General features: G+C 59.8%; 1 protein-coding gene across 1 annotated transcript; it reads left to right on the forward strand.

The window, feature by feature from the left end:
* The first annotated feature begins 4,266 nt into the window (after positions 1 to 4,266).
* On the forward strand, positions 4,267 to 14,168 carry LOC141418906 (uncharacterized). The gene is made up of 8 exons (XM_074061315.1): positions 4,267 to 4,329; positions 5,014 to 5,161; positions 5,397 to 5,489; positions 5,855 to 5,934; positions 6,637 to 6,713; positions 7,051 to 7,239; positions 7,487 to 7,644; positions 8,157 to 14,168. The coding sequence occupies exons 1-8, from the start codon at positions 4,267 to 4,269 to the stop codon at positions 8,366 to 8,368; spliced, it is 1,020 nt and encodes a 339-aa protein (XP_073917416.1). The 3' UTR covers positions 8,369 to 14,168.
* Positions 14,169 to 20,935: the final 6,767 nt, after the last annotated feature.

The raw sequence follows: 20,935 nt of genomic DNA on the forward strand, positions 1-20,935 counted from the left end.
GGCGCCATCTTGGATGTGCTCTTCCATACCGGGTGTCCCCTCACGCAAGAAGGTGACGGTCACTGTTACATGGAGGGGAGACAATAAGGATGCCAGCTTCAGACCCCAAGGAGGTCGTGACTGCACCCCGAGTCTGGAGGGGATGAAGAGGGGTCGTGAAGAGGGATGGTTTTGCTCACCTCGAGGAAGGACCAGGCAGACCCCTCTGTCCCCGTGATGGGAAAATGTGCCCGTAAGCTTTTTCTCCAGCTGGGCCTGCGTGGCTCCCGCGTCTCTGGGGCCCATGGGCTCTGCTGGGCGGGAGGTGATGCCCAAGGCCGAGGGGTGGGCTGCGTTTGTTCAGTCGGGTGTGGATGGTGTGAGGTCGAGGCCGGGGTCCCGCAGGAGGTGGGCAGGAAATGGGGCTGGGGGCCTGGGTCCAGTGACAGAGAGAAGTGTGAGGTCCTGGGGGGGCAGAGAGAGAGAGAGAGAGAGAGAGAAAATGGAGAGAGAAGAGAGAGAAGAAAATGGAGAGAGAGAGAGAGAAGAAAATGGAGAGAGAGAGAGAGAAGAAAATGGGGAGAGAGAGAGAGAAGAAAATGGAGAGAGAGAGAGAGAAGAAAATGGAGAGAGAGAGAGAGAGAAGAAAATGGAGAGAGAGAGAGAGAGGGAGAAGAGAGAGGGAGGAAGGGAGAAGGGGAGAGAGAAAGAGGAGGGAGAGAGAGAGAGAGAGAGAGAGAGAGGGAGAGGAGACAGAGGAGGCAGGGGTGAGCACTTGGAGAAATGAGTTCAAATCCCACCTGGATCCCTTCCTGAGACTGCAAGCTGTCACCATGGCCTCTGTGGCCTCTGCATCTGAGCAGCGACAGTGACAAAGTGTGAAAATGACAGGAGGAAAAGCCTAATCCTAACAATCTGCCAGAGCCGGTGCAGCCACCCAGCCCTCCCTGTTCCCCGCACCCCTCCCTGCCTGTCCTGCAGGGGACCTGCAGGGGACTCGCCTGACGCCAGGGGACAGAGCAATGCAGGACCGGCCAGCTCGGTTCTTGAGCTGGTGGTGCTGGGGGAGGGAGCCTGGGAATTCGCATCTGTCACACGCTCCCAAGCGATGGGGACACTGCTGGTTAGGACACTGTCTGTGGCCAGTGTCCAGCAACCTGTCCTAGAAAAGAGTGGGCAGCAGAGAGAGGGGGACGAGAATAAAAGGGCAAACCTAGCCTGCTGCCAGGCCCTTGGCCTTGGGGTCACTGTTCACCTTTGACACCCTTCAGCCCACCAAGCGCGGTTCGCTGAGCGCCCCGCCTGTGTGGCCCCGCGGTGGCCTGTGCGCCTCTCCTCAGGTCCCCAGCCCAGTTGCCATGGCAGCAAGACGGATGCTGCAGGCCGTGCTTGGCCTTAGTGGGAGGGGGTGGTGGCCGGGGAGGGGGCGGTGGCCGGGGTGAGGGACGCCTCGGGCTCTGTGCTGCGCCCCACCTGCGGGGTGGGGGGGTCAGGGCGGGGTGCAGGGGTGCAGGGGCAGCGGGGGACGGTGAGGCGAGGCCGGGGTGGGGCGCCAGCCGCTCCACATTAAAAATTTCATGGGCACTGCAGCAGCTACAAAGACAAGGGACCAGGGGGAGGGAGGCTGCGGACGAGCGAGCTAGAGAGAGAGAGAGAGAGCGCGAGCCAGAGCGAGCAAGCAGGGAGGAGTCTGCATGGGAGGCGCTTGCAGGGCTCCCCCACTTCTGCGCTGACAGCCGGGGCACAAAGAGCCCTCTGCACTCCAGCTGCGGGACCGTGCGCCCCAGGTAAGCCAGGGTCCCATCCTAAAGCCTCCTCCTCCTCCTCCTTGCCCAGGATTGGGGTCCAAGGTGGGTCCCCAGGACCCAGGGTGGGGCTCGGGGAGGGGGTGGCAGGGAGCGCCCTGTGTTTGATGGGCAAAGAGGCTCCCCAGCCTCAGCTGTGCAATGCCAGAGTCCAGCCCAGGTGGGACCTGGGGAAGGGGACAGGGACGGTGCCCTGGGGTCCCTGGTGCAGCTGGGATCTGAGGGGAACAAAGACCCTTCATTCCCCCACTAGACCAACGTGGGGGTGGGGAGCCCCAGACTCCTCAGCCCCCGCCCCCGGGCAGCAGGTAGCCATGCGCCAGGCTGAGATGGCCTCGGAAGTGGGGTGCGGTGGTGGGGTGGGGTCCTTTGGATTCCCTTCCCCCATCCTCAGCCCTTCCCCCCAGCACCTGCCGTTGCTTCGCTCCTGGGACTCAAATCTCACGCGGTCTGCAATCCGGTGTGGTTGCAGAAGGACGGAGAGGACAGGTCCTTGTCCCCGTAATGAGATTGCTCACGGTGGGGACAGTGCTTCGGATTGCAGGGCCATTACGCTAAGCCAGAGACCTGCCCAGGGCTCTCTCACCAGGTCCCCTGGGTGATAGGAAGTCCATTTTAAAGGCCAGGACACAGAGAACCAGAGGGGGTTAGCGACCCGTCCAGTGTCCAGACACCATGGACGCTAAAACCCAGGTCACCCATCTCCAAAAGATCCTGGGGAGACCCTGCAAGCCGCCTGCTGGGGTCCCCGTCTTCTCCCGGCTCTGGGACTCTCCGTGGGGCATCGGGGGGGGGACTGGACCGACCTCCCTTCCTCTCCCCCCATCCATGGACGCCCAAATGCTACAGGACTGTGCACGGGGGCGCCCGGGTCCCCATTCCCCGTAGGGGCTGCTACATGCACCCTGCGGCAGAGAGGACGCCGCCCGAGGAGGGGGACAGAGCGCACTCGGGAAGCCGCTTTGTTTTCCAAGTGCCACCCGGGGACTGGGCTCTGCTTTCCAAAGCTTGTCCCCAAACGAGGGAGCACCCGGGCGCCCCATGGCCTGGGAGGACCGGGAAAGACCCGGACAGGGATGAGTAAATCCACGCGACAGACAGACACACAGACAGGCAGACAGAGACCGGGAACCGGAGGGTCTTGCTTCTAACACCCAGGTGTCCAGCGCACGTGGCCAGGGCCACGTCAGCAGATTTGGGGTGGGGCTGCCGATCCCCTCCCCACACCCCAGCCAGGCGGAGTGAATGGGGCCCCCACTTCCTCTCCCCGCACCCCCAGCCCAGGATCAAGCAGCAGTCGGGGTTCACCGGGGTTGATTTTCTGCTTTAGGAATTTTACGTTAACTTTCAATGTCCCCTGTGTCACCAAGCCCATCTATGTGGAGGGGTTTGAACTCGGGGCCTTGAGCCACTCCACCAGCCCCTTTTTTTGTGATGGGTTTTTTTGAGATAGGGTCTCATGGACTGTTTTCCCAGGCTGGCCTCAAACCGCGATCCTCCTGGTCTCTGCCTCCTGAGCAGCTGGGATTACAGGCGTGAGCACCAGTGCCGGTTTCCATTGGGTTTGGGGCTGGAATCACCCTACACCTTGCTGGAATTTCGGCCTGTCCCCCTCTCCTTAGCAGGAAACCCACTTGAAGCCTTCAGAGTCCCAAAAAGGAACCCCCAGCCGTTCCCACTGAAGTGGGGACAGTCACTGTCTGCCCTGCCTGAAAAACGACACTTTTGGTTTTGGTGATTTTGGTTTTTTTCCTACAGATTTACTAAGGTGTGTGATTGGTGTGGAATGTTTAGAAAAGACAAAATAAGGGACGAAGAGTCCAGGTCTGCCTTATTTTTGTTACTGGAAATAACGGCGCTTGCTCTGAGCATCCCGCATCAAGGGTCTCCCGAGAGGCGTGTCTCCGTGTCGTTAGGACCTGTGCAGAAACCCTCACTGGGAATCACCGGGCCGGGCGTGGTGGCTCACGCCTGTAATCCCAGGTACAGCAGAGGCAGAGATCAGGAGGATTGTAGTTTGAGGCCAGCCCAGGCAAAGCAGTTATCAAGACTCCATCTCAACAAAGAAACCGGGAGCGATGGCTGTGTCTGCAATCCCAGCCACGTGGGAGGCAGAGGTGCAAGGATTGTAGTCTCAGTCCGCTCTGGGCAAAATGAGACCCTATATGAGAAAAGAAACCAAAGCCAGCAGGGCTGCAGCTCTGGCTCAAGTGGTAGAGCACCGGCTTAGTAAGCGTGAGGTCCTGAGTTCAAATCCCAGTGTTGCCAAAAACAAAGAACCTAGGAGTGACAATCCTAGCGAAAGGGGCTGTGGACGCCACCGTGCACCTGGCGGTCTGAGCAGTTTGTATGGGGCACTGGCCTCATTGTGCGGGGTCAGGGGGCTGGGCAGTCACCCGGGCGTCCTTTGTTCCCAGGGGACCCCTCCCCAGCTGGCGGAGGCCTGGCTCATCTGTCACTCACTCGGGCTCCCTGAGGAACAATGGCCAAGGATGCTGGGGGGGCAGAGGCGCAGCTGGCCCAGGGTGACATCTGTCTCCCCGAGGCAGGTGTCCCCTCTCGCTCCTGCTGCTTGAGTCACAGGAGGGAGTGAGGGCTGGACAGGAGGTGAAGGGGAACTGGCCGCGGCCACCCAGAGGAGCCACTCACCCGCCCATGAGAAGGCCGTCACTTAAGCTTTACAGCTGAGAAACGAGGCCCAGAGAGGTCAAGTGACCAGCTCAGGGTCACACAGCAGTTAGTGGCCGAATCGGGATTCGAACCTGGTCTAGTCCGACTCCGAGGAGTATGTCCTGACATCTGTCTCCTAAAAGCCAACCTCCTCAGAGGAGACCATGGACACAGCTGTAAGGGACTGACCCCCGGATGGCCTAGCAGTCATGGCCACTTGCCCCTGTGGGATGCTGGTGGTCAGTTGTCACGGTTTTTACCTCTGGGGTGTTTTTCCGATTTACACCCCACCCCCATATTTGAACCAAAGTCTTCTGCCCCTTTGGGGTCCCCTTTAGACTCCTGGTGACCTCAGGGCAAGGCCCAGTCCCCTACCTCAGTTTCCTCATCTGTCAAGTGGGGTGAGGAAGCTTAGCAATGTGCCCAGGCTCTGTCCTGTATTTGAGGAGGTCACTTGTGACCATGGCTAGGACCTGAAATGGGACTTTGCTGTGGTTTTCCAGCGAGCCAGCGTCCATGTCTGTCCCCTCACTCCTGTCCTGTTCTCTCTTGGTGACAGCTCTGGGGTGTCCCTGCTCCCCGCTGGCTCCCGAGGGAGGAGAACCAAGCTGACCTCGGTCTCCTCTGTGCTTGTGACGTGGCAGAGGCCGTGCTACGGGGCCAGGGCCACCGACCGCCATGTGTGTGGAACCTCCTGAGCCTCGGAGGTAGGAGGGACCTGGGGGCCCCCGACCCAAGTGGGCTCCTGACCTGGGCTTGAAGTGGGCGTCCTGTGGCCTTGGACCTGAAACTCTGGTCACACGTAAGCATGTTTTGGGGAGAGGAGCCTCGTGGGCGGAGTCACACACGTGAAAACGTGCCTGACTCGTGTGGCCGTCGTCACAGCAAGACAGAGACCATTGCCACACCCTAAAGTGTCCCCTCCCTCCCAACCCCTCCCAGGCCTCGCCCCACTGGAAACCACTGGCCTGCTGTCACTGTCCCTGCAAGGGTCGTGTCAAGAAGCTCCCGACAGCCTTCTGGTCACATGTCTCTGTAATTCAACCCATTTTTTTTTTTTGGAGGGGCTGGGATTTGAACTCAGGGCTTCGCACTTGCACGTCAGACGCTCTACCACGTGAGCCACACCTCTGTCCATTTTGCTCTGGTGATTTTGGAGATGGGGGTCTTCTTGAGAACCATTTGCCCAGGCTGGCCTCAAATGGAGATCCTCCCAATCTCCCAATCTCAACTTCCCACGTAGCTGGGATTACAGGGGTGAGCCACTGTGCCCGGCTCTTGTCATGTGTGGAAATGTCACGATGCTTTATCTTTTCCTACTGGATTTTAGACCTGGGTCCCCTGGGCAGGGCAGCGGTCACTGTGGCTCGCCCCGCAGCCCGGGGTCTGTCTGTCCACAGGGTCTCGGCTCTCGGGAGAAGAGAGAAGGAAGTCTGCAGAAGCCAGAAAGCGAGGCCCATGTTTTTGGAGTGCCCAGCAGGTGGGGATCACGCCCGATTCCGCCCCGGGAGCAAGTGTTTTGTAAACTCCGTTGTCCCGGTGTGGTGGCTCCATGTGTCCCCATGGAGCTGGCACAAGCAAGGGCCTGCGGTGTCCCCTTCTGTCCTGGGCTCCAGCCCTGGTGACCGGTCATGAGCCCGGTTCCCGACTGGACGTGTCCTGCTCTGTGCAGCTCGGGGGCTTGAGAGGTGCCTTCCTCCCTGGCTGGTGACCACAGTGTCACCAAAGGCCAGGCCCCAGATCTGTCCTGGGTCAGGATGCTAGGTCACTCGTTCTCTGACCTTCTCCAGACTGGTGACACAGGGTGGTCACAAAAGAGCCCAGCCGACCCTCTGGAGTCCCTCCCACCCACCCAAGTGTCCTCTGGAACACTGGGCACCCACGAAGGACCTCAAAGGTGGGGTCCATCTTGCGGTCCTTGGGTGAAGGTCAGGGCCACACGGCATGGCGGGGGCAGAGCTGGGATCCAGATCTAGAGTCCAGGTCCCCTCACTCTTGTCACCTGTGGGGTTGGCCCTCTTTCTCCTGGTCACAGGTCGGGCTGTTCTGGGGTGGGAGGGAGGGAGCAGGCGATGGCCCTGGTGGCCATGCTGTCCACAGCAGAGTTCTGGTCGGGCCCGGGTGGGGGTGGCGTGGGGGCCGCGCTGGGGTCCCGGGTGCCGTCGGCTCCTCTGTCTTCCAGGACGGCCCCGTGTGGGGTCCACGTGTGGAAGGAACCAGGTGCCGGGCCTGGCTGTGGTGCACTGGGGGCGTTGCCAGGTGAGGTGGGCGAGTCACGGGGTTGGGGACGGTCCCTTTCGTGGGGTCCACGGTCCTCCCACTCATGGCCTCTCCCCCGGGCCCAGGGCTGGGTGTTGGGGGGTCCCAGACCCCATGGCGGGCGCCTGGCAGAGGTCTTAGTGGGTTGTCCGTCCTGCAGACGTGGACAGGAACCGGCTCTGACCCCGGGGATCCAGAGGGCAACACCAGCTCACGGTCCCATTGTCCCCTCTGTGCGGGAGGTCTGTGAGGCAGGCGGGGTCTCTGAGTGTGCCGCCCAGGTGGGCTTAGCCCCGGGGACGGGGGGGTCTCCCCCTCACCCGCTGTGCCTCCCCAGATGCTCTGCCTTGGGGACAGCCTGGTCTTCTCTGTGGAGCCCTGACGACTGGATTCTGGACACAGGGACAGCTCCGGGAGAAGCCTTTGGCGGTCAGTCTCCTGAAGACGTTGTGTCCTCCCCGCTGCTCAGGATGGAGCCCTCTGTGGAGAAGAAGAGACCCCATCCCGGCTGGCCGGACAGCTTGGGGTGCGCCAGGCCCTGGTCCACCACCCCATCTCCCCCTGCCTGGCTCCTGCCCGCTGGGCCCAACCCTCAGGCCACCTCCTGACCCTGTGTGGACTCCATTCCTCCTCCAGTCTCTGTCACACCTGGAGCTCGGCCTGGTCAAGGCCCTGTGTCCACCCTCCCTGGGGCCCGGGGCCCTCTGCTGGCTTTGGTCACTCGCCCATGGGGGCTTCTGGCTCGGGGTCCACTCACCATGCTTGTCTCCTAGGAAGGAGGCAGCCAGGGCCTCAGGAGGAGGCTGGCCTCCCCTGGGGCTGCCCAGCCCTAGGAGAGGCCCTGGAGGGGCTGAAAAGAGGGGACTTCTCAGAGCCGAGAGGAACAGACAGACAGACAGCTTGGGTCTCCTTCTGGCCTCCCCCAACCCAGGTGGGGTCACCTGAGACCAAGCCCAGGTCCTTGTGGCAGGGCTCCCGGGCTCTGTCCTTGGGAACAGAGGCTGGCGGGATGTGCGGCTCCCCACCTCTGACTGCAGAGGGGACGGTCCCCACTGTGGCCTCCTTGGGCCACGTTAGAGACAGAAGTCCTTTTCCTGGGAGGGAGGTGCTGTGTGTCACCAGCTTGGGTTGCCTAGGTAGCAGATGCCATGGACACCAGAGGGTCACATTTGCCCAGTGCTGGGGGCTGGGAAGTTGAAGGTGCCCTTGTGAAGCCTTTCCCCATAGAGAGAGAGAGAGAGAGAGAGAGAGAGAGAGAGAGAGCGCGAGAGCAAGGTGGCGTCTCTTCTTAAAAGGACACCAGTCCTATAGAACAGGGTCACACACTTGGGACTGCGTTCAACCTCAGTCACGTCCTTAAAGGTCCCTTCTGCAATACGGTCACTTATGCATTTTTGGAGGTGACATATTCAGTCTGTAACAGAATGGTCACCTCCCATTCAGAGTTCCCACTCCTCCGGGGCAGAACTACAGGACCCAGTGCAGAAGCAGCTGTGTCCCAGAGGACCGGCCCTGGGAAGCCAGCTCAGGTCAGGCGTCCCCTCTGCTGGACAGCCTCGGGCAAGTCTAAGTCAGGTCACCTCCAGCTGCCTCGACTTCCCCTCCGACATGGGAGCCACCAGCTCTCCCGGCCCTGCAGGGATGACACCAAGTGACCAAAACTCCCACCCACCTGGGAGCTCAGATGTGGGGTTGATCTGTGTTTGTCACACGGGACTGTCCCATTCCACACCGCCTTCCCCTGCCTGCTTTCTTACAAGCCCGGGGAAGGGACCCCCATTTCCTGGCGACCCCTCAGAACTGGGCGAGAGAGAGCACAGGCGAGGGTCTAACCGTTAGGGTCTCAGAGTCGCGCCAGGAGGGAGAAAACCAGCTCCTCGGAGAAGTGGAGGATGGGCAGTGCCTGGGGGTGCACTGGGAGTGACACCCCAGAAAGAGGCGACAGCAGTCTGGACAGGACTGCTAGCTGGCCTGCACCGACCAGGGCTGTGGAGGACAAGAGAAAAATGTGCTCCCCTGAGGGCTTCTGGGAGAAAATAGAGCAAAAATCTGAAAGTGAAGGCTGCAGGTTTCTGTCAGTGCAGGACTTATCAGAGCCTTTAAAGGAGGTGACAAGGATTTCAAGTACTCAGGGGGGCGGACGGAGGATGATCTGTTTCTGTCTTTTATGGCCATGGAATTGCTTATAGGAAGTGGGCCAGGAGGCACCAGGGAGCTTGAACTTGGCTCCAGGGGCCAGACCAGCTTGATGGAGGATTTTTTTTTTTTTGGTGGTTCTGGGATTTGAACTCAGAGCCTTGCACTTGCTAGGCAGGTGCTCTACCACTTGAGCCACTCCACCAGTCCTTTTGCTCTGGTTATTCTTGAGATAGTGTCTCTGTTTTTTGCCCAAGCTAGGCTGGACTGTAATCTCTTCCTATTGTAAGCTTCCCGAGGTGGCTGAGATGACAGGCATGCGCTAGCTCGCCCATCTATTGGCTGAGATGGGGTTGCTCGAACTTTTTCCCTGGGCTGGTCTGGAACCGTGATTGTTTGGTTCTCAGTCTCCTGAGTATTTTAGGGTTACACTGATGGAAGGGTTGTGTGTTGGGGGTGGCGGGAGGAGAGCTAGAGGACTGGTGGTCGGTGATGGAGATGTCACCAGATGTGTCGCTGTGTGTGTGCACGCGCGTGTGTCTGAGTGTGAAAATATCCAGCCCTTGGGGAGGGGCTGACCAAACCAGGCAGGGGGTTTCCCACCCAGGACCAGCAGGGTCCATTTGTTTGTGGAGGGCACGGCTCTGAGAGCCACCACCAAAAAATCAGGGAAGAACAGCGTTTCCAGGCAGGGTCCACGAGGTTAGGCAATTCCGGGGGGACCGAAGGGGAGAAAGAGGCAGACCCCCTGCCCTGGTCAGGTCCCATACCCGGGCTGGTGGGGCAGGAGGCCCCTGGAGCTGCGGCGGGTGGGGTGGGGTGGGGTTGGGCAGCATTGCATGGTTCGATTAACCTACTAACCCCAGGGCTCGGCCGGGATGCTGTGGTGTGTGTCGAGGTGCTGGGCTTCTGTCGACCAACTAACGCACTAACCAGGCTCCAGCATGTCCTACTAACCCTGTGCAGTCAGACCCTACTAACTGAGCCGCCCTGGAGTCTTCCCAGGGGCTGGGACACGGGGCAGGCGAGCCCCTCCCTGCCTGCCTAAGGGCCGGGGGGGTCTTTGTGTAGAGCCACTGCAGGACAGGGCGTGCCGGTAACACCTGAGACTCTGCCATGTCCCGCGGGGTGACTGAGCAGGTCGCCTCGCCTCTCCATGGTCGCGAGGACTGTCAGGAATCTAAATCCTGGCACATGGCAGATACTGAAAAACACAGGAGGCCGAGGGTGGGCTTGGGGGGGCCCCGGTGACCATGTCCCCTGTCCAGGCCCTGGTCTCTGGGTGTCCTGCACACAGACCCTCATTGCCTGGGGCAGACACATCCCCTGAACCCCTAACTGTCTCTTCTCAGCTTTCTTTCCCGTAGGCAGCTCCTTTGTTCAGTCACTAACTTGTTCTAACCCGGGGTGCCTCTCCTGCACCCCATCTTCCCTTAACAAACTAACAGACCCGTGCATCTTCCTTCTTTCCTAGACCCTGCCGTGCGTCTGCTGGTGCTGCTCTGACTTACTAACCCGGCCCTACTAACCCCGTTTTCTCTTCCTACTAACCCGGCCCTGCCGAGCTCTGGGCCCCCCTGGGGGGGCTGGTCCCCCCTCCTTTTGGCAAACAGAGGTCCCCAGGCTGGCCTGGACAGACAGATGTGCCACCCCCTCCCCACACTGGCTGCTGTGCTCAGAGTTCAGGGGCCAGGTCCAAGCTGGGGTCCCATCAGCAGCACCCAGAGGAGGGGCAGGTGACCCTGAGGCTGGACTGCAAGCATGGCCTCCTCTGTGCCCAAGTCGCCTTGCCACTAGGAGTGGGTGGGACCAGGGGACCCTCTGGGCGTGAGTGTGGGGCCTGTGGGTCTAGGGCGTGGAGTTCTGGGCCTCCCCCAGCTCCAGGGAGCAGGGATTAGTGGCCTGGGTGTCCCCTGCATGGAGGCAAAGGGCAGCTCTCGCTTTTGGAAAGGGGTAGAGGCAGAACTCATCTTGTACAGGAAGTTGAAGGGGAAGGCGTGTCCCAAACCGGAAGCCAGAGGAGGGGGCGTGGCCTACACCGGAAGTCGGTGAAAGCTGAGGCTTAGTCCTAAGTAGGAAGTTAGTGAAGATCACTGATGGGAGCTTGTAGCACACAGGAAGTCAGCTAGAGAGGCACTTCCAATATTTGGAGACCGGGAAGAGAGACATTTTGACAGTGGAAGTCAGCGAGAGGGGCTTTCCTTTCCGCTAGGCACTGAAAAAAGATGGCCAACAACCAGTGAGGATCCTATCCCACGCAGGAAGTCAGCTAGAGAGGCTCTTCTCGTGCCGGAAGGTGGGTGGGGCCAGCCCGCTCATCCCGGAAGTGCGTGTGGGACTATTTTCACGCCGGAAATAGAGGGAAGGCCATTTTCACACCGGAAGTCACTTAGAAAGGCTGAGAGGCTAGAGAGCAGCAGTGGCCGGGGACTTGGGACTCTCAGGAGGAGGAAGTGGGGAGCAGGACAGGAATCCCAGGGGCCCACAGATGGCCAGCTCCCTGTCCTGTTCACACCCACGCTCCTGCTCCAGCCAGCCTCCCCCAGAGCCCGCCAGGAGCTAAGCCAGGGCCACACCTGGGGTGACCTCGCGGCTCACCTCCAGTAGGCACCTCGGTCTCTCCGGGCTGATTACTAACTCTTGCTGTCCCCCAGCTGTCATCCCTGCCTCGCCCTGGCTGCCTCAGGGGCTGACCACTCACCGCCGTCCCGCCCATCGGGCGCGCTGAGGCCCTGGCCTGGCTTGGACCGGCTGCCCTGCCCTGCACTCCTCACTAACTCCTGCCTCCCTGCTCTGTCCCTGCAGCAGCACTAATGGCTTGTGGATTTCTTCCTGGCTAACAGCAGGTGTGACACGCCTTGTGACTGTCACCACCCTTAGCTTGGATGTCGGCATGGCCGGGAAGGGGCCGACACGGCAGGGACTTGGCTGTAGTTGGCTGTGTCGGACTTGGTGGCCACGTTGGGTCAGTGTGGCCAGCTGTCAGTAGAGACCGGGGGTTTCCAGAGAAGGCGCCAGGCCTGGGTGTGGCCCAGGCTGAGCAGGGGTCGGACGTATAGTCGGCCTTCCAGAGTTTTGGCCACCGAGCATCTCCTGTAACTCCTATCCTGGGTTTGATTTTAGCTGCTGGACAGTGGTCTCAGAGTCCATGCAAACAGAGCGGCTCTCGTGAACCTTAAAACACCCATCCCTGTGTCTGGAGTCACCAGACCAGGGCCGAGAGTCCTTGTTTTGGGGACTTCTAGAGTTTCGGTAGCCCATCGACACGAAATTTTGAACGGTATTTGTTTTCAAAACAAAAAAACTGAAGGAGATTTTATTTCACATTGAGATTTGAGCATAAAGTGAATCATACAGGTATGACAGCCTGGAATGCTTAAGTAATGGAAGAAATTTAGTTTGATTTAAATATTGGCTGAATAAGATGGAACCTTATCCCGAAGGGTTATAAATCCATCAGCCGTTTACATCTTAGTGCAAATTAGCTCAGCTGTCTTCCTGCTCTTTGGCTGTGCAGAGGAGATGGGAGTTTGGATGGCAGGGAATTGGGCTCTCTTTAGGGCAGGGGGGACATTTGTGGGGAGCAGAGCAGGGGAGCCATGAGGCCAGGGGTCCCTGGGTGTGAGTGAGAGGTGGCACCAGGTTGGGGGGGGGTGGGAAGAGAGAGACCCGTTTAGCAGACTTGGCCTGGTAATTGGAGTCTATGGGAGGATGAGTTGTGGCCTGGAGGGAGGCCAGGGCTGCTGGTGTCAGTGAGAGCTGGTGTGTGAGCTCAGGGCTGGCTGTGTGCAGGTGGCAGGGGGCCTGGACGAGGCGCAGGCCTAAGCCGCAGAGGAAATGAGAGAGGACAGATGCCTTGGGGAGAGCCTGGGGAGCGGCCTTGACCCTGTCCTGGGACGCGCCTCCTTCTACCTCCCTAGTGTCCACCTTGCACAGAGCAGGAGGCTCGGACACCCTGCGAGCGCAGGATTCCTCCCTATGCAAGTCCAGGCCTGGGTGCCGGGGTCAGCGTGTGGCTGGGATGGCGTTGTCATCGGGGTTCCTGCATAGCTGGGCAGGCCCCGTGTGGACACCGGGTGTCATGGTGATCGGACCCTAGCTGACCTTCAGTGATGGAGGATCCAGGGGCCGAGTAGGGGGTCCCAGGTGGTGAGAATGGCAGACATAGGACCCAGAGGATCAGGGAGGATCCAGAGCGGTTCTGGAATGTTCCTGAGGACATGGGGACTCCAAGAGAAGACAAGCAGGGAAATGGACAGGTACCAGGCCTCGTTGCCCGGACACTTGCACTTGGACTTTGTCCTTAGGGGGATCTGAGGGGACCCCGCTGTGTTTCTGCCCAGTGGGGCTCAGAGGAGTGTGCAGTAGACCGGGTTGGTCACACTTTAGACACTGGGTCCATCTGGAGCTGTGCCGGCCCCGGAAAGCAAGGACGAGGTGGCAGGGGACTTGGAGGACGTGGGGAGGAGAATATCCTGGTGACTTCGTCCCCTGCAGAAGATCCAGGGAGAGACACATGGCTGTGGGCAGCAAGGCCACCAGGGAGCCTCACGGCAGAGGGACTGATTGTCTTGTGTGACTTCGGGGGGGGGCCATGAGGCTGATCCTGTCCCAGAGAGGAGAAGTATGTCTTGGTGGATGATGAGGGGTTGTGAGTGGGCCACTGTTGACACCGACCAAGGCTGTGACATTCTCTGTGTGTGTGTTTCCCTCTTTTTCTTTGGTTGGACTGGGATTTGAACTCAGGGTTCCCTGCTTGCAAAGCAGGCACTGTACCCCTTGATCCACTCCTCCAGTCCTTTTTGCTCTGGTCATCTTGGAGATGGGGTCTCCAGAACTATTTGCCTGGGTTAGCCTCGAACCTTGATCCTCCAGACCTCAGCCTCCCAAGTAGCTAGGATTACAGGCGTGAGCCACCGTGCCCGGCTGTGCTTCCTTCCTTACACCAGGGTGAGGTGGGTCCCCGTAGGCACATCTCTTTCCCGTCCCTGCCAGGCCCTGCTGTCCTCCACCCTCATGTGGGCAGGAGCCTCCAGGCTGAGGCTGGGCCTCCGACCTGAACAGGGGCCCAGGCCTTTCTGACCGCATGGAGCCCGCCCGGTGTCCATGGGGACACACCGAGATGGGGGCACTCGGGGTGGCAGACTGGCTCCATCCTAACAAAGGACCCGAGAGACCCTCCCGAGAGCCTGTCCAGGGGCCGAGGTTTTACTTTAACAGCTCAAGAGAGAGGTTTCCGTCCCATGTCATTCACTCCAGGTACACCGGATGTGAGCCCCAAAATTCTGCTGTACATTAAAAATCAGATTTTTACGCGGATCCCGCAGCGGACTGTCCCTTGGCCTTTTTGTCACCTGTGAATGTAGCAGCTTCTGTGCACAGTGCTTCCCGATATTAAAAACCGCTCACACCGAGGGACGGCTGTGGCTTGTGGGGCAGGCGGGGTGTGCAGTCGGGGTGGGAAGCGGCTGGGGGGACGGGTGGGCTGGCCTCGGAAAGTCATACGATAGGGTTTTATATGATTTGTGCCCTATTTACTTACTTTTCCAGGCAGGCTTTGAACTTGTGATCCTCCTGCCTCCGCCCCCTGAGTGCTGGGATTACAGGCGTGAGTCACTGGTGCCTGGGTCCTTAGGGCGTTAGCAGCACCCCAGGCAGCTGGAACCCGTCTGCTGGGGTGTTTTTTAATGACTTTGGTGACAGTGCTAGGATTGGGACCCCAATAAACCACGGTCTGAACCCCAGCTTTGCCAGGTCTCTGCTGCTCCGTGAAATGGGGTCACTGCCCTCACCTGGCAGGATGGACGGGAAGGGTCCCGTGATTCTCCCAGAGCTGAGACAGGCCTATGCCGCACAAGGAGTCCCCAAAACCTTATCCCGCGTCAGCACCCGATGGCCGCAAAGGACGCGGAGGGGAGATTGGGGCCACATCGGGAGATCCTGGAGGAGCCGTGAAGGATGGGGCAGCCGACAGGAAGAAACCATGGCAGTGTGGGGTGCTTGGCAGTGGCTCCTTCATGATCTGTCAGGTCCATTGTGTGGGTGACAGGGACAGGCAGGGGACACTCCTGAGCTAGGACCTGCAGGCCGATGACACAGCAGCCACGAGGCGCGATAGGGCACTTGGGGATCTCCTGGGGCTGGTGGAAGTGGAGGCCGGGGGTCGTGGTGGGGAGGAAGGAGACTGCAGTGGGGGTCAGAGGTCGAGGCTCGAGCATCCGGGGTGCACCTGGCTGTGTCCACACGGGGCTCCCAGTACCTCCTGGGTCTTGCCCAGTCCAGGGGACACCGCTGCGGGGGGATCTGTGGTCTGAGTGACTTTGCATCCATCCAGGGGACCTCTAAGACCCTCCAAGGACCGGACGATGCCTGGCTCCACCATGGCTTCCTCGTGTTCCACCTGACTGCTGCCAGAGGCCCACTGGGGTCCTCTTTGCTTCTCTCTGCTCCCCCCTCTCTCCCAATTCACCCCAAAACTGTGCCGAGTGCCTGCTGCATCCTGGACACTGTCCCGGACACCAGGAGACCAGGCAGCCACCTTTCTGAGGCTCTAACCAACCTGCTGCTTCTTCCCATGAGCCTCGGCACCAGCTGTCCCTCTGTCTCTGCTGACCTCCTGGGGGACACCCGGGCTCCCCTGAGCACCACCTGCTCCCAGAGGCCTCTCCTTCCCCACCATCCACATTGCTGTGTCGCTGAGGTCCCCAAATCCAGGAGCCACCTGTGACCCAGGGCCACCACCCACTGGCAGGTTCACCTGGCTCCCTTTTCCTTGTCACCTGGGGTGCTGGGTACAGCGGGCAGACGTCACCTCTGAGGACCTCACAGTCCAGAAGACACACTGAATAGTGATGAGACAGGGTCCTGTCCCCAGAGGAGCAGGACAGGGACTGCCACGGTGCGCCTGCCATCTTAGGAAGGAAATAATTTGACTTTCACACAATTGCGTGCTGTGACGGCTAGGATGTGAAATGTCCCCAGAGGCTCAGGTGCTGAAGCCTGGTCCCCAGCTGGTGGCACTGAGAGGTGACTGGATCACGGGACTGACCTGTCAATGGTTGAACCTCCCTGCTAGTTCATAGCGGATGGGCTTTTGGGGAGCAGAGTGGGTGGAGGACACAGGTCACTGGGGTGTCCCTGTCCCCACACTGTTTTTTGTAAACCTCTTTAACGAAGGCTTGACGGGGCTCTCAGCCAGTCACAATGTCACTTGACTCCAAGGGGACAAGCCTAAATGAGAAGTAAGAGCTGGGGTCCAGGGTCTGCCGTTCGTGGGAGCTGCCACCAGATGGCGCTGTTGTACCACATCTGGGTTTTTGGGGACGGGGTTCCTCTCAGAGGCTTCTGGGGATGCTGGGGAGGGGGCAGATGAGGGACCCCCGGGGTTTTGGGGCACTGGGTGGGGGAAAGGAAGGGACCAGAGGGCGTGCAGCCAAGGACAGAGACTCCAGCCAAGCTCTCTGATACCTGCGCAGGGTGCAAATCGGGGAAGCTGGGCTGGGCATGGTGGCTCACGCCTGTAAATCCCAGCGACCTGAGAGGGTGGGATCGGGAGGATCCAGGTTCGAGGCCGGCTGGGCAAATAGTTCTGGAGACCCCATCTCCAAAATAACCAGAGCAAAATGGACGGAGGAGTGGCTCGGGGGTGGACGCCTGCTTTGCAAGTGGGAAGCCCTGAGTTCAGACCCCAGTCGAGAGAGAGAGAGAGAGAGAGAGAGAGAGAGAGAGAGAGAGAGAGAGAGAGCGCGAGAGAGAGAGAGAGAGAGAGAGAGAGAGAGAGAGCAAGGGGGGGGGCGCAGAGGGAGAGAGGGAGAGAACAAGAGCACAATCTTTAAAGGTTCCTTTAACAGGTGACCGTGACCCTCCTTCCCACCTCGGGTTGCACTGTCCACCCCCACCCCACCCCACCTGGGGTCACAGCCCCATTGCTCTGCTGCACACGGTGGCACACATTATATAGGTTTTTGGTTTCTTTGGGGTCTGTGTCCCCTGCTGGTCCAAGTCCCATGAGGAGAGAGGACATGACTCCCGGCCACTGTCCTCCCGGTGCCTGGCACACAGCGTGTGCTCCGTGAATGTCGGAGCGGCCGCTGGAACCGCGTGGGAAGGAAGCTGGGACCTCGTGCCAGGACCACAGCGGAGCGGACATGGCGCCTCGCTCATGGGGCGCTGAGCACAGACCAGTCGCGGGGTCCTGCCTGGGGTCTGGGGGACAGAGAGACAGTTCAGGAAGGGACATGGGAAGAGACAGTCCAGGGTCCATCTTTCTTTTTTTTTGGTTGCACTGGGATTTGAACTCAGGGCCTCACACTTGCTAGGCAGGCGCTCTACCACTTGAGCCACTCCACCAGCCCTTTTTTGTGTTGTTTTTTTCAAGATGGGGTCTCACAAACTATTTGTCTTGTCTGGCCTCGAATCACAATCCTCCTGATTTCTGCCTCCCGGGTGGCTGGGATTACAGGCGTGAGCCACGGTGCCCACCACGGGGTCATCAACAGGCGTGAGCTCAGCCAAGGCCTCGGTTCCCCTGCATGCGGCCGCCTGGCACCTGCCTGAGTGAGGTCCTCAGGGGATGGCGCCTGTGTTCCCAGGTGGCGCCTTCCTTCTGTCACCTAGCCTTGGAAGTCACACAGCAATGGCCTCCAGAGTCACCCGCCACCCACGTTCTGGGGGACGGGATTCAGGTGACCTGGGAGGGGCTGTAACCATCGGAAAAGGGTGACTGTCACATAACCATCATGGCTCCCGTTCGCCACACCCGGGACTTTCCATATCTGGATCCTTTAACCCGACACCCACCCCGTGCAGGAGACTCCAGTGTCACCCCACTTGGAACCTGGGGACACAGAGACTTGGCCGGGTGAAGTCACCTGTCCAGGGTGACACAGGGCCTGAGCCAGACTTGACTGTGCACCTCTGTCTCAGTCTCACGACCTCTGTCCTCGGGGACCCCGTGGTGGCCGTGTGGGGCCAGAGGCCGAGATCCAAGACCGTGAGAGCCCCGGGGACGGGACAGGGGGACGGTCCCTTGTGGCCTGAGACCACACCTTTGAGACCCTGGGAAGTGTCCAGGCCACGGAGGCCTGACCCCTGGGCAGAACGCGGTGTCTACCACCAGTCCCCGGAGGCTGGGGTGGCTGGGAAAATACGGGGCCTTGCTGCTCCGTCCTGGTGCTGGCTGTGGGCTCCTCACACTGCACGACTTCTTTCTTTCTGGGGGACCTCGTTCCCTCCAGATGCCCTAGGGACAGGGCCACCACTGGACCACATGGCCTCATGGATGCTGCCATTCAGGCTGAGCTGCTCAGTGATGTGGCACAGGTGTCATGTGTGACCCTCAGGCCATGTTCCTTCCTTATCTGCCGGGGCCAGGAGAAACCTCGGGTGTAGGACGGAGGGGGACGGGACTGGGCCCCTCCCTGCTGAGGTGTGGCCCACCACCCTCGAGAGGAAACCTGTGAGGGACAGATGAAGAGGCTGAGGTTCAGGGAAGGCTGCGTCACCAGCTGTCAGTCCCATGGCCAGGGAGGGGAGATCTGTCCCCTGCCTGCCTCTGCGCCCCCACTTCCAAGGCCCAGTGGTTTCATTCACTCGACCAAAAATGTCAACCCTGACTCCAGGTCAGACACAGGGCCCCATGTACAGCTGGAGAGCGGAGGCCGGCCTCGCCCCCACCCCGTGGTAGTCAGTCAATTAGCAACTAAACAGGAAATTGCCAGGTGTTCTCAGTCCCTGGGCAATGACCACCTCACAAGGACAAAGAAACAGGTGGGCAGCGGTGGGGATCGAACCGGGGCCTCAGGAATGCTCGGCCAGCCTCTGCCCCAAGCTGCAGCCCAGCCCAGGCTGGATGTCACGGATGGAGCCCGAGGTTAGCTTCCTGCATCCTGGGGACGTGACAACCGTCTCGATGTCACCTCCTGTCCTGCTCGCTTTGTGACATTGATGAGTTTCTGACCCTCTCTGAGCCTCGGTTCCCCCAACTGTCCACTGGCAGCTCTGTGAGGACGGCATGAATCAACGTGACCCGTCCAATCGGCCGTCTGGGAAACACTGGGACATCACCCCAGGAGGACGAGGGGGCTGAGCTGGAGGGGGACGGGGCGGGGAACGGTCTTCCCTGCAGGTGGAGCCAGGGGAGAGGACAAAGGGGACACTGCCCTGCTGGAAATGCCAGTGTCATTTAACTGAAAGTGACCCTTGCAGAGCAGCTCAGTGGCACAGACGCCAAAAGTCAGTTTGCCCCCCTTTTTTTTGTGGGACTGGGGCTTGAACTCAGGGCTTTGGGCTTTACTGCTCGAGCTGCACCTCCAGTCAGTTCTCTCTCTCTCTCTCTCTCTCCCTCTCTCGCTCTCTCTCTCTCTCTCTCCCCTTGAGCTGAATCCTCCTACCGTCACCCCTTGAGTGCTGGGATTACAGGCGTGTGTCACCGTGCCTGGCAGCTCTTACCTGCGGAGTGAGGGTCTCTCTGATAGACTCCATTCAGTGTCCTGAGTCTTCTGGAAGTCCAGCCCTGCTGCCCAGCGTCTGCCCGCCACTGTCTTAAAAGCTGTGACTTAGCCGTTTGTCACTGTCACATCCTCCATCCTAGCCACCTCCCCGCCTCCGCTCCGGTCCCCTCTGAAGGGCTGTGTTCCCAGTTGCAGGAACGCTGGGGACTCGGGTTCTCGCCGGGCTGGGTGACCTCTGACCTCTGGCAAGTCACACTCTAACCGTCAGTTTTTCCACGTGTGCCGTCTTCCTGGCACCGTGCTGTCGGCTCAGCGAGGTGAGGGGCATTTGAATCGAGGGTGTGATTCAGAGTGATCTGTCCGTCTGTCCTCTCCACCGACTGCCACTCCCGTGGAGGGCAGATGGACACTTGTCCTCAACCTAGTGGGGCCAGGAACGCTGTTTGTGCGCCACTGAAAGTGACCCGGAGAGCACGCCTATAATCCCAGCCACCTGGCAGAGCTGGGAGGATTGCAGTTCACGGCCGGCCCAAGAGCCTACCACAGAAAAAGAACAAACCGCAACTCCAAGCAAACCAAACCAAGCTGGGCGTGGTGGGGCATTTCTGCAATCCCAGCTACCCGGAAGGTGGAGGTGAATCACAGTCAAAGGCAGGCCCAGCCCAAAAGCACGAAACCCTAGAACAACAACCTAGAAGGGAAAGTTAAAAAGCACTGCGGCTGTGTCGGGTGGCTGGGCCCTTTCCTAGAAAGCTCAAAGCCCTGAGTTCGAATCCCAGTACCGCCAAACAAAACCAGTGACCCTCGACTGCTTCAAGGTCACCGGAGCTCCGGCCCAGCTGACCTGGCTTCATTTCCCACTGGACTCGTGACGAGCTTCTGGTCAAGGTCCAGACTACTGAATCGTCATTTTCCTTGTGTCCCCAAATGTGTCCCCAACCACACCAGAATTTCTGGGGGTGGAGGGGGGCAGAAGTCATTAAGAAAAAACCCCGTGATTCAGACTCCCAGGGTTCTGCCTAGGACCCTGCACTCCCAGGCTTAGCACCAGGGCAATACAGAGCGAGGTCCCCAGGGACCTGTGTCCCCTGCAGTGTCACCTTCCCAGGCGCCTGGGCAAGGCTCGCGTCCAGGAGCTGTGTGCTGAGCGAGGGCGTGAGGGTCTCGGTGGGGAGGTGGCAGGACCCTCCTTGGGCATCACCCCGTATTTTGGTCACCGGGAAGCTGTCCAGCAGCGTCACCTGCTCATCGATGCACACATGGCGAAAGCCATCTGCAACCCACTTTGCCATAAAATTGGGTGGCCCGGGTCACCAGGTAAGGCCAGGGCAGCGGCGTTAGGACCGATCGATAAGCTATTTGTGTCCCAGGCTTTCCATTGACCTCTGGCAGCCAATGGCGGCCGATCCAAAGACCGGGGTCCCCTGGCCGGGCTGGCGGAAAGCAGGACCCCAGCTTGACCCCCAGGGCAGGGTGCAATTAGAACCGCTTTCGCTCGCAGGTTAATAATTCCAGCATGTTCTACGGCCTGGGATTCATCATTCTTGGCAAGAGCTAATGTCCTGTGACACCAGCAGGTGGCCTGTCACTGACATCAATGACAATGGTGACTCATTAGCTCCTCAGGTCCTGGGA

This window comes from Castor canadensis, chromosome 18, assembly GCF_047511655.1.
Source record: "Castor canadensis chromosome 18, mCasCan1.hap1v2, whole genome shotgun sequence".
NCBI lineage: Eukaryota > Metazoa > Chordata > Mammalia > Rodentia > Castoridae > Castor > Castor canadensis.

Excerpts from the sequence above, each read along its gene's own strand:
- LOC141418906 (XM_074061315.1), top strand. The coding sequence starts at position 4,267 with ATGGCCAAGGATGCTGGGGGGGCAGAGGCGCAGCTGGCCCAGGGTGAC. Across the intron at positions 5,162-5,396 it reads GAACCTCCTGAGCCTCGGAG|GCCTCGCCCCACTGGAAACC; the intron begins GTAGGAGGGACC and ends AACCCCTCCCAG. Across the intron at positions 6,714-7,050 it reads TGCACTGGGGGCGTTGCCAG|ATGCTCTGCCTTGGGGACAG; the intron begins GTGAGGTGGGCG and ends GTGCCTCCCCAG.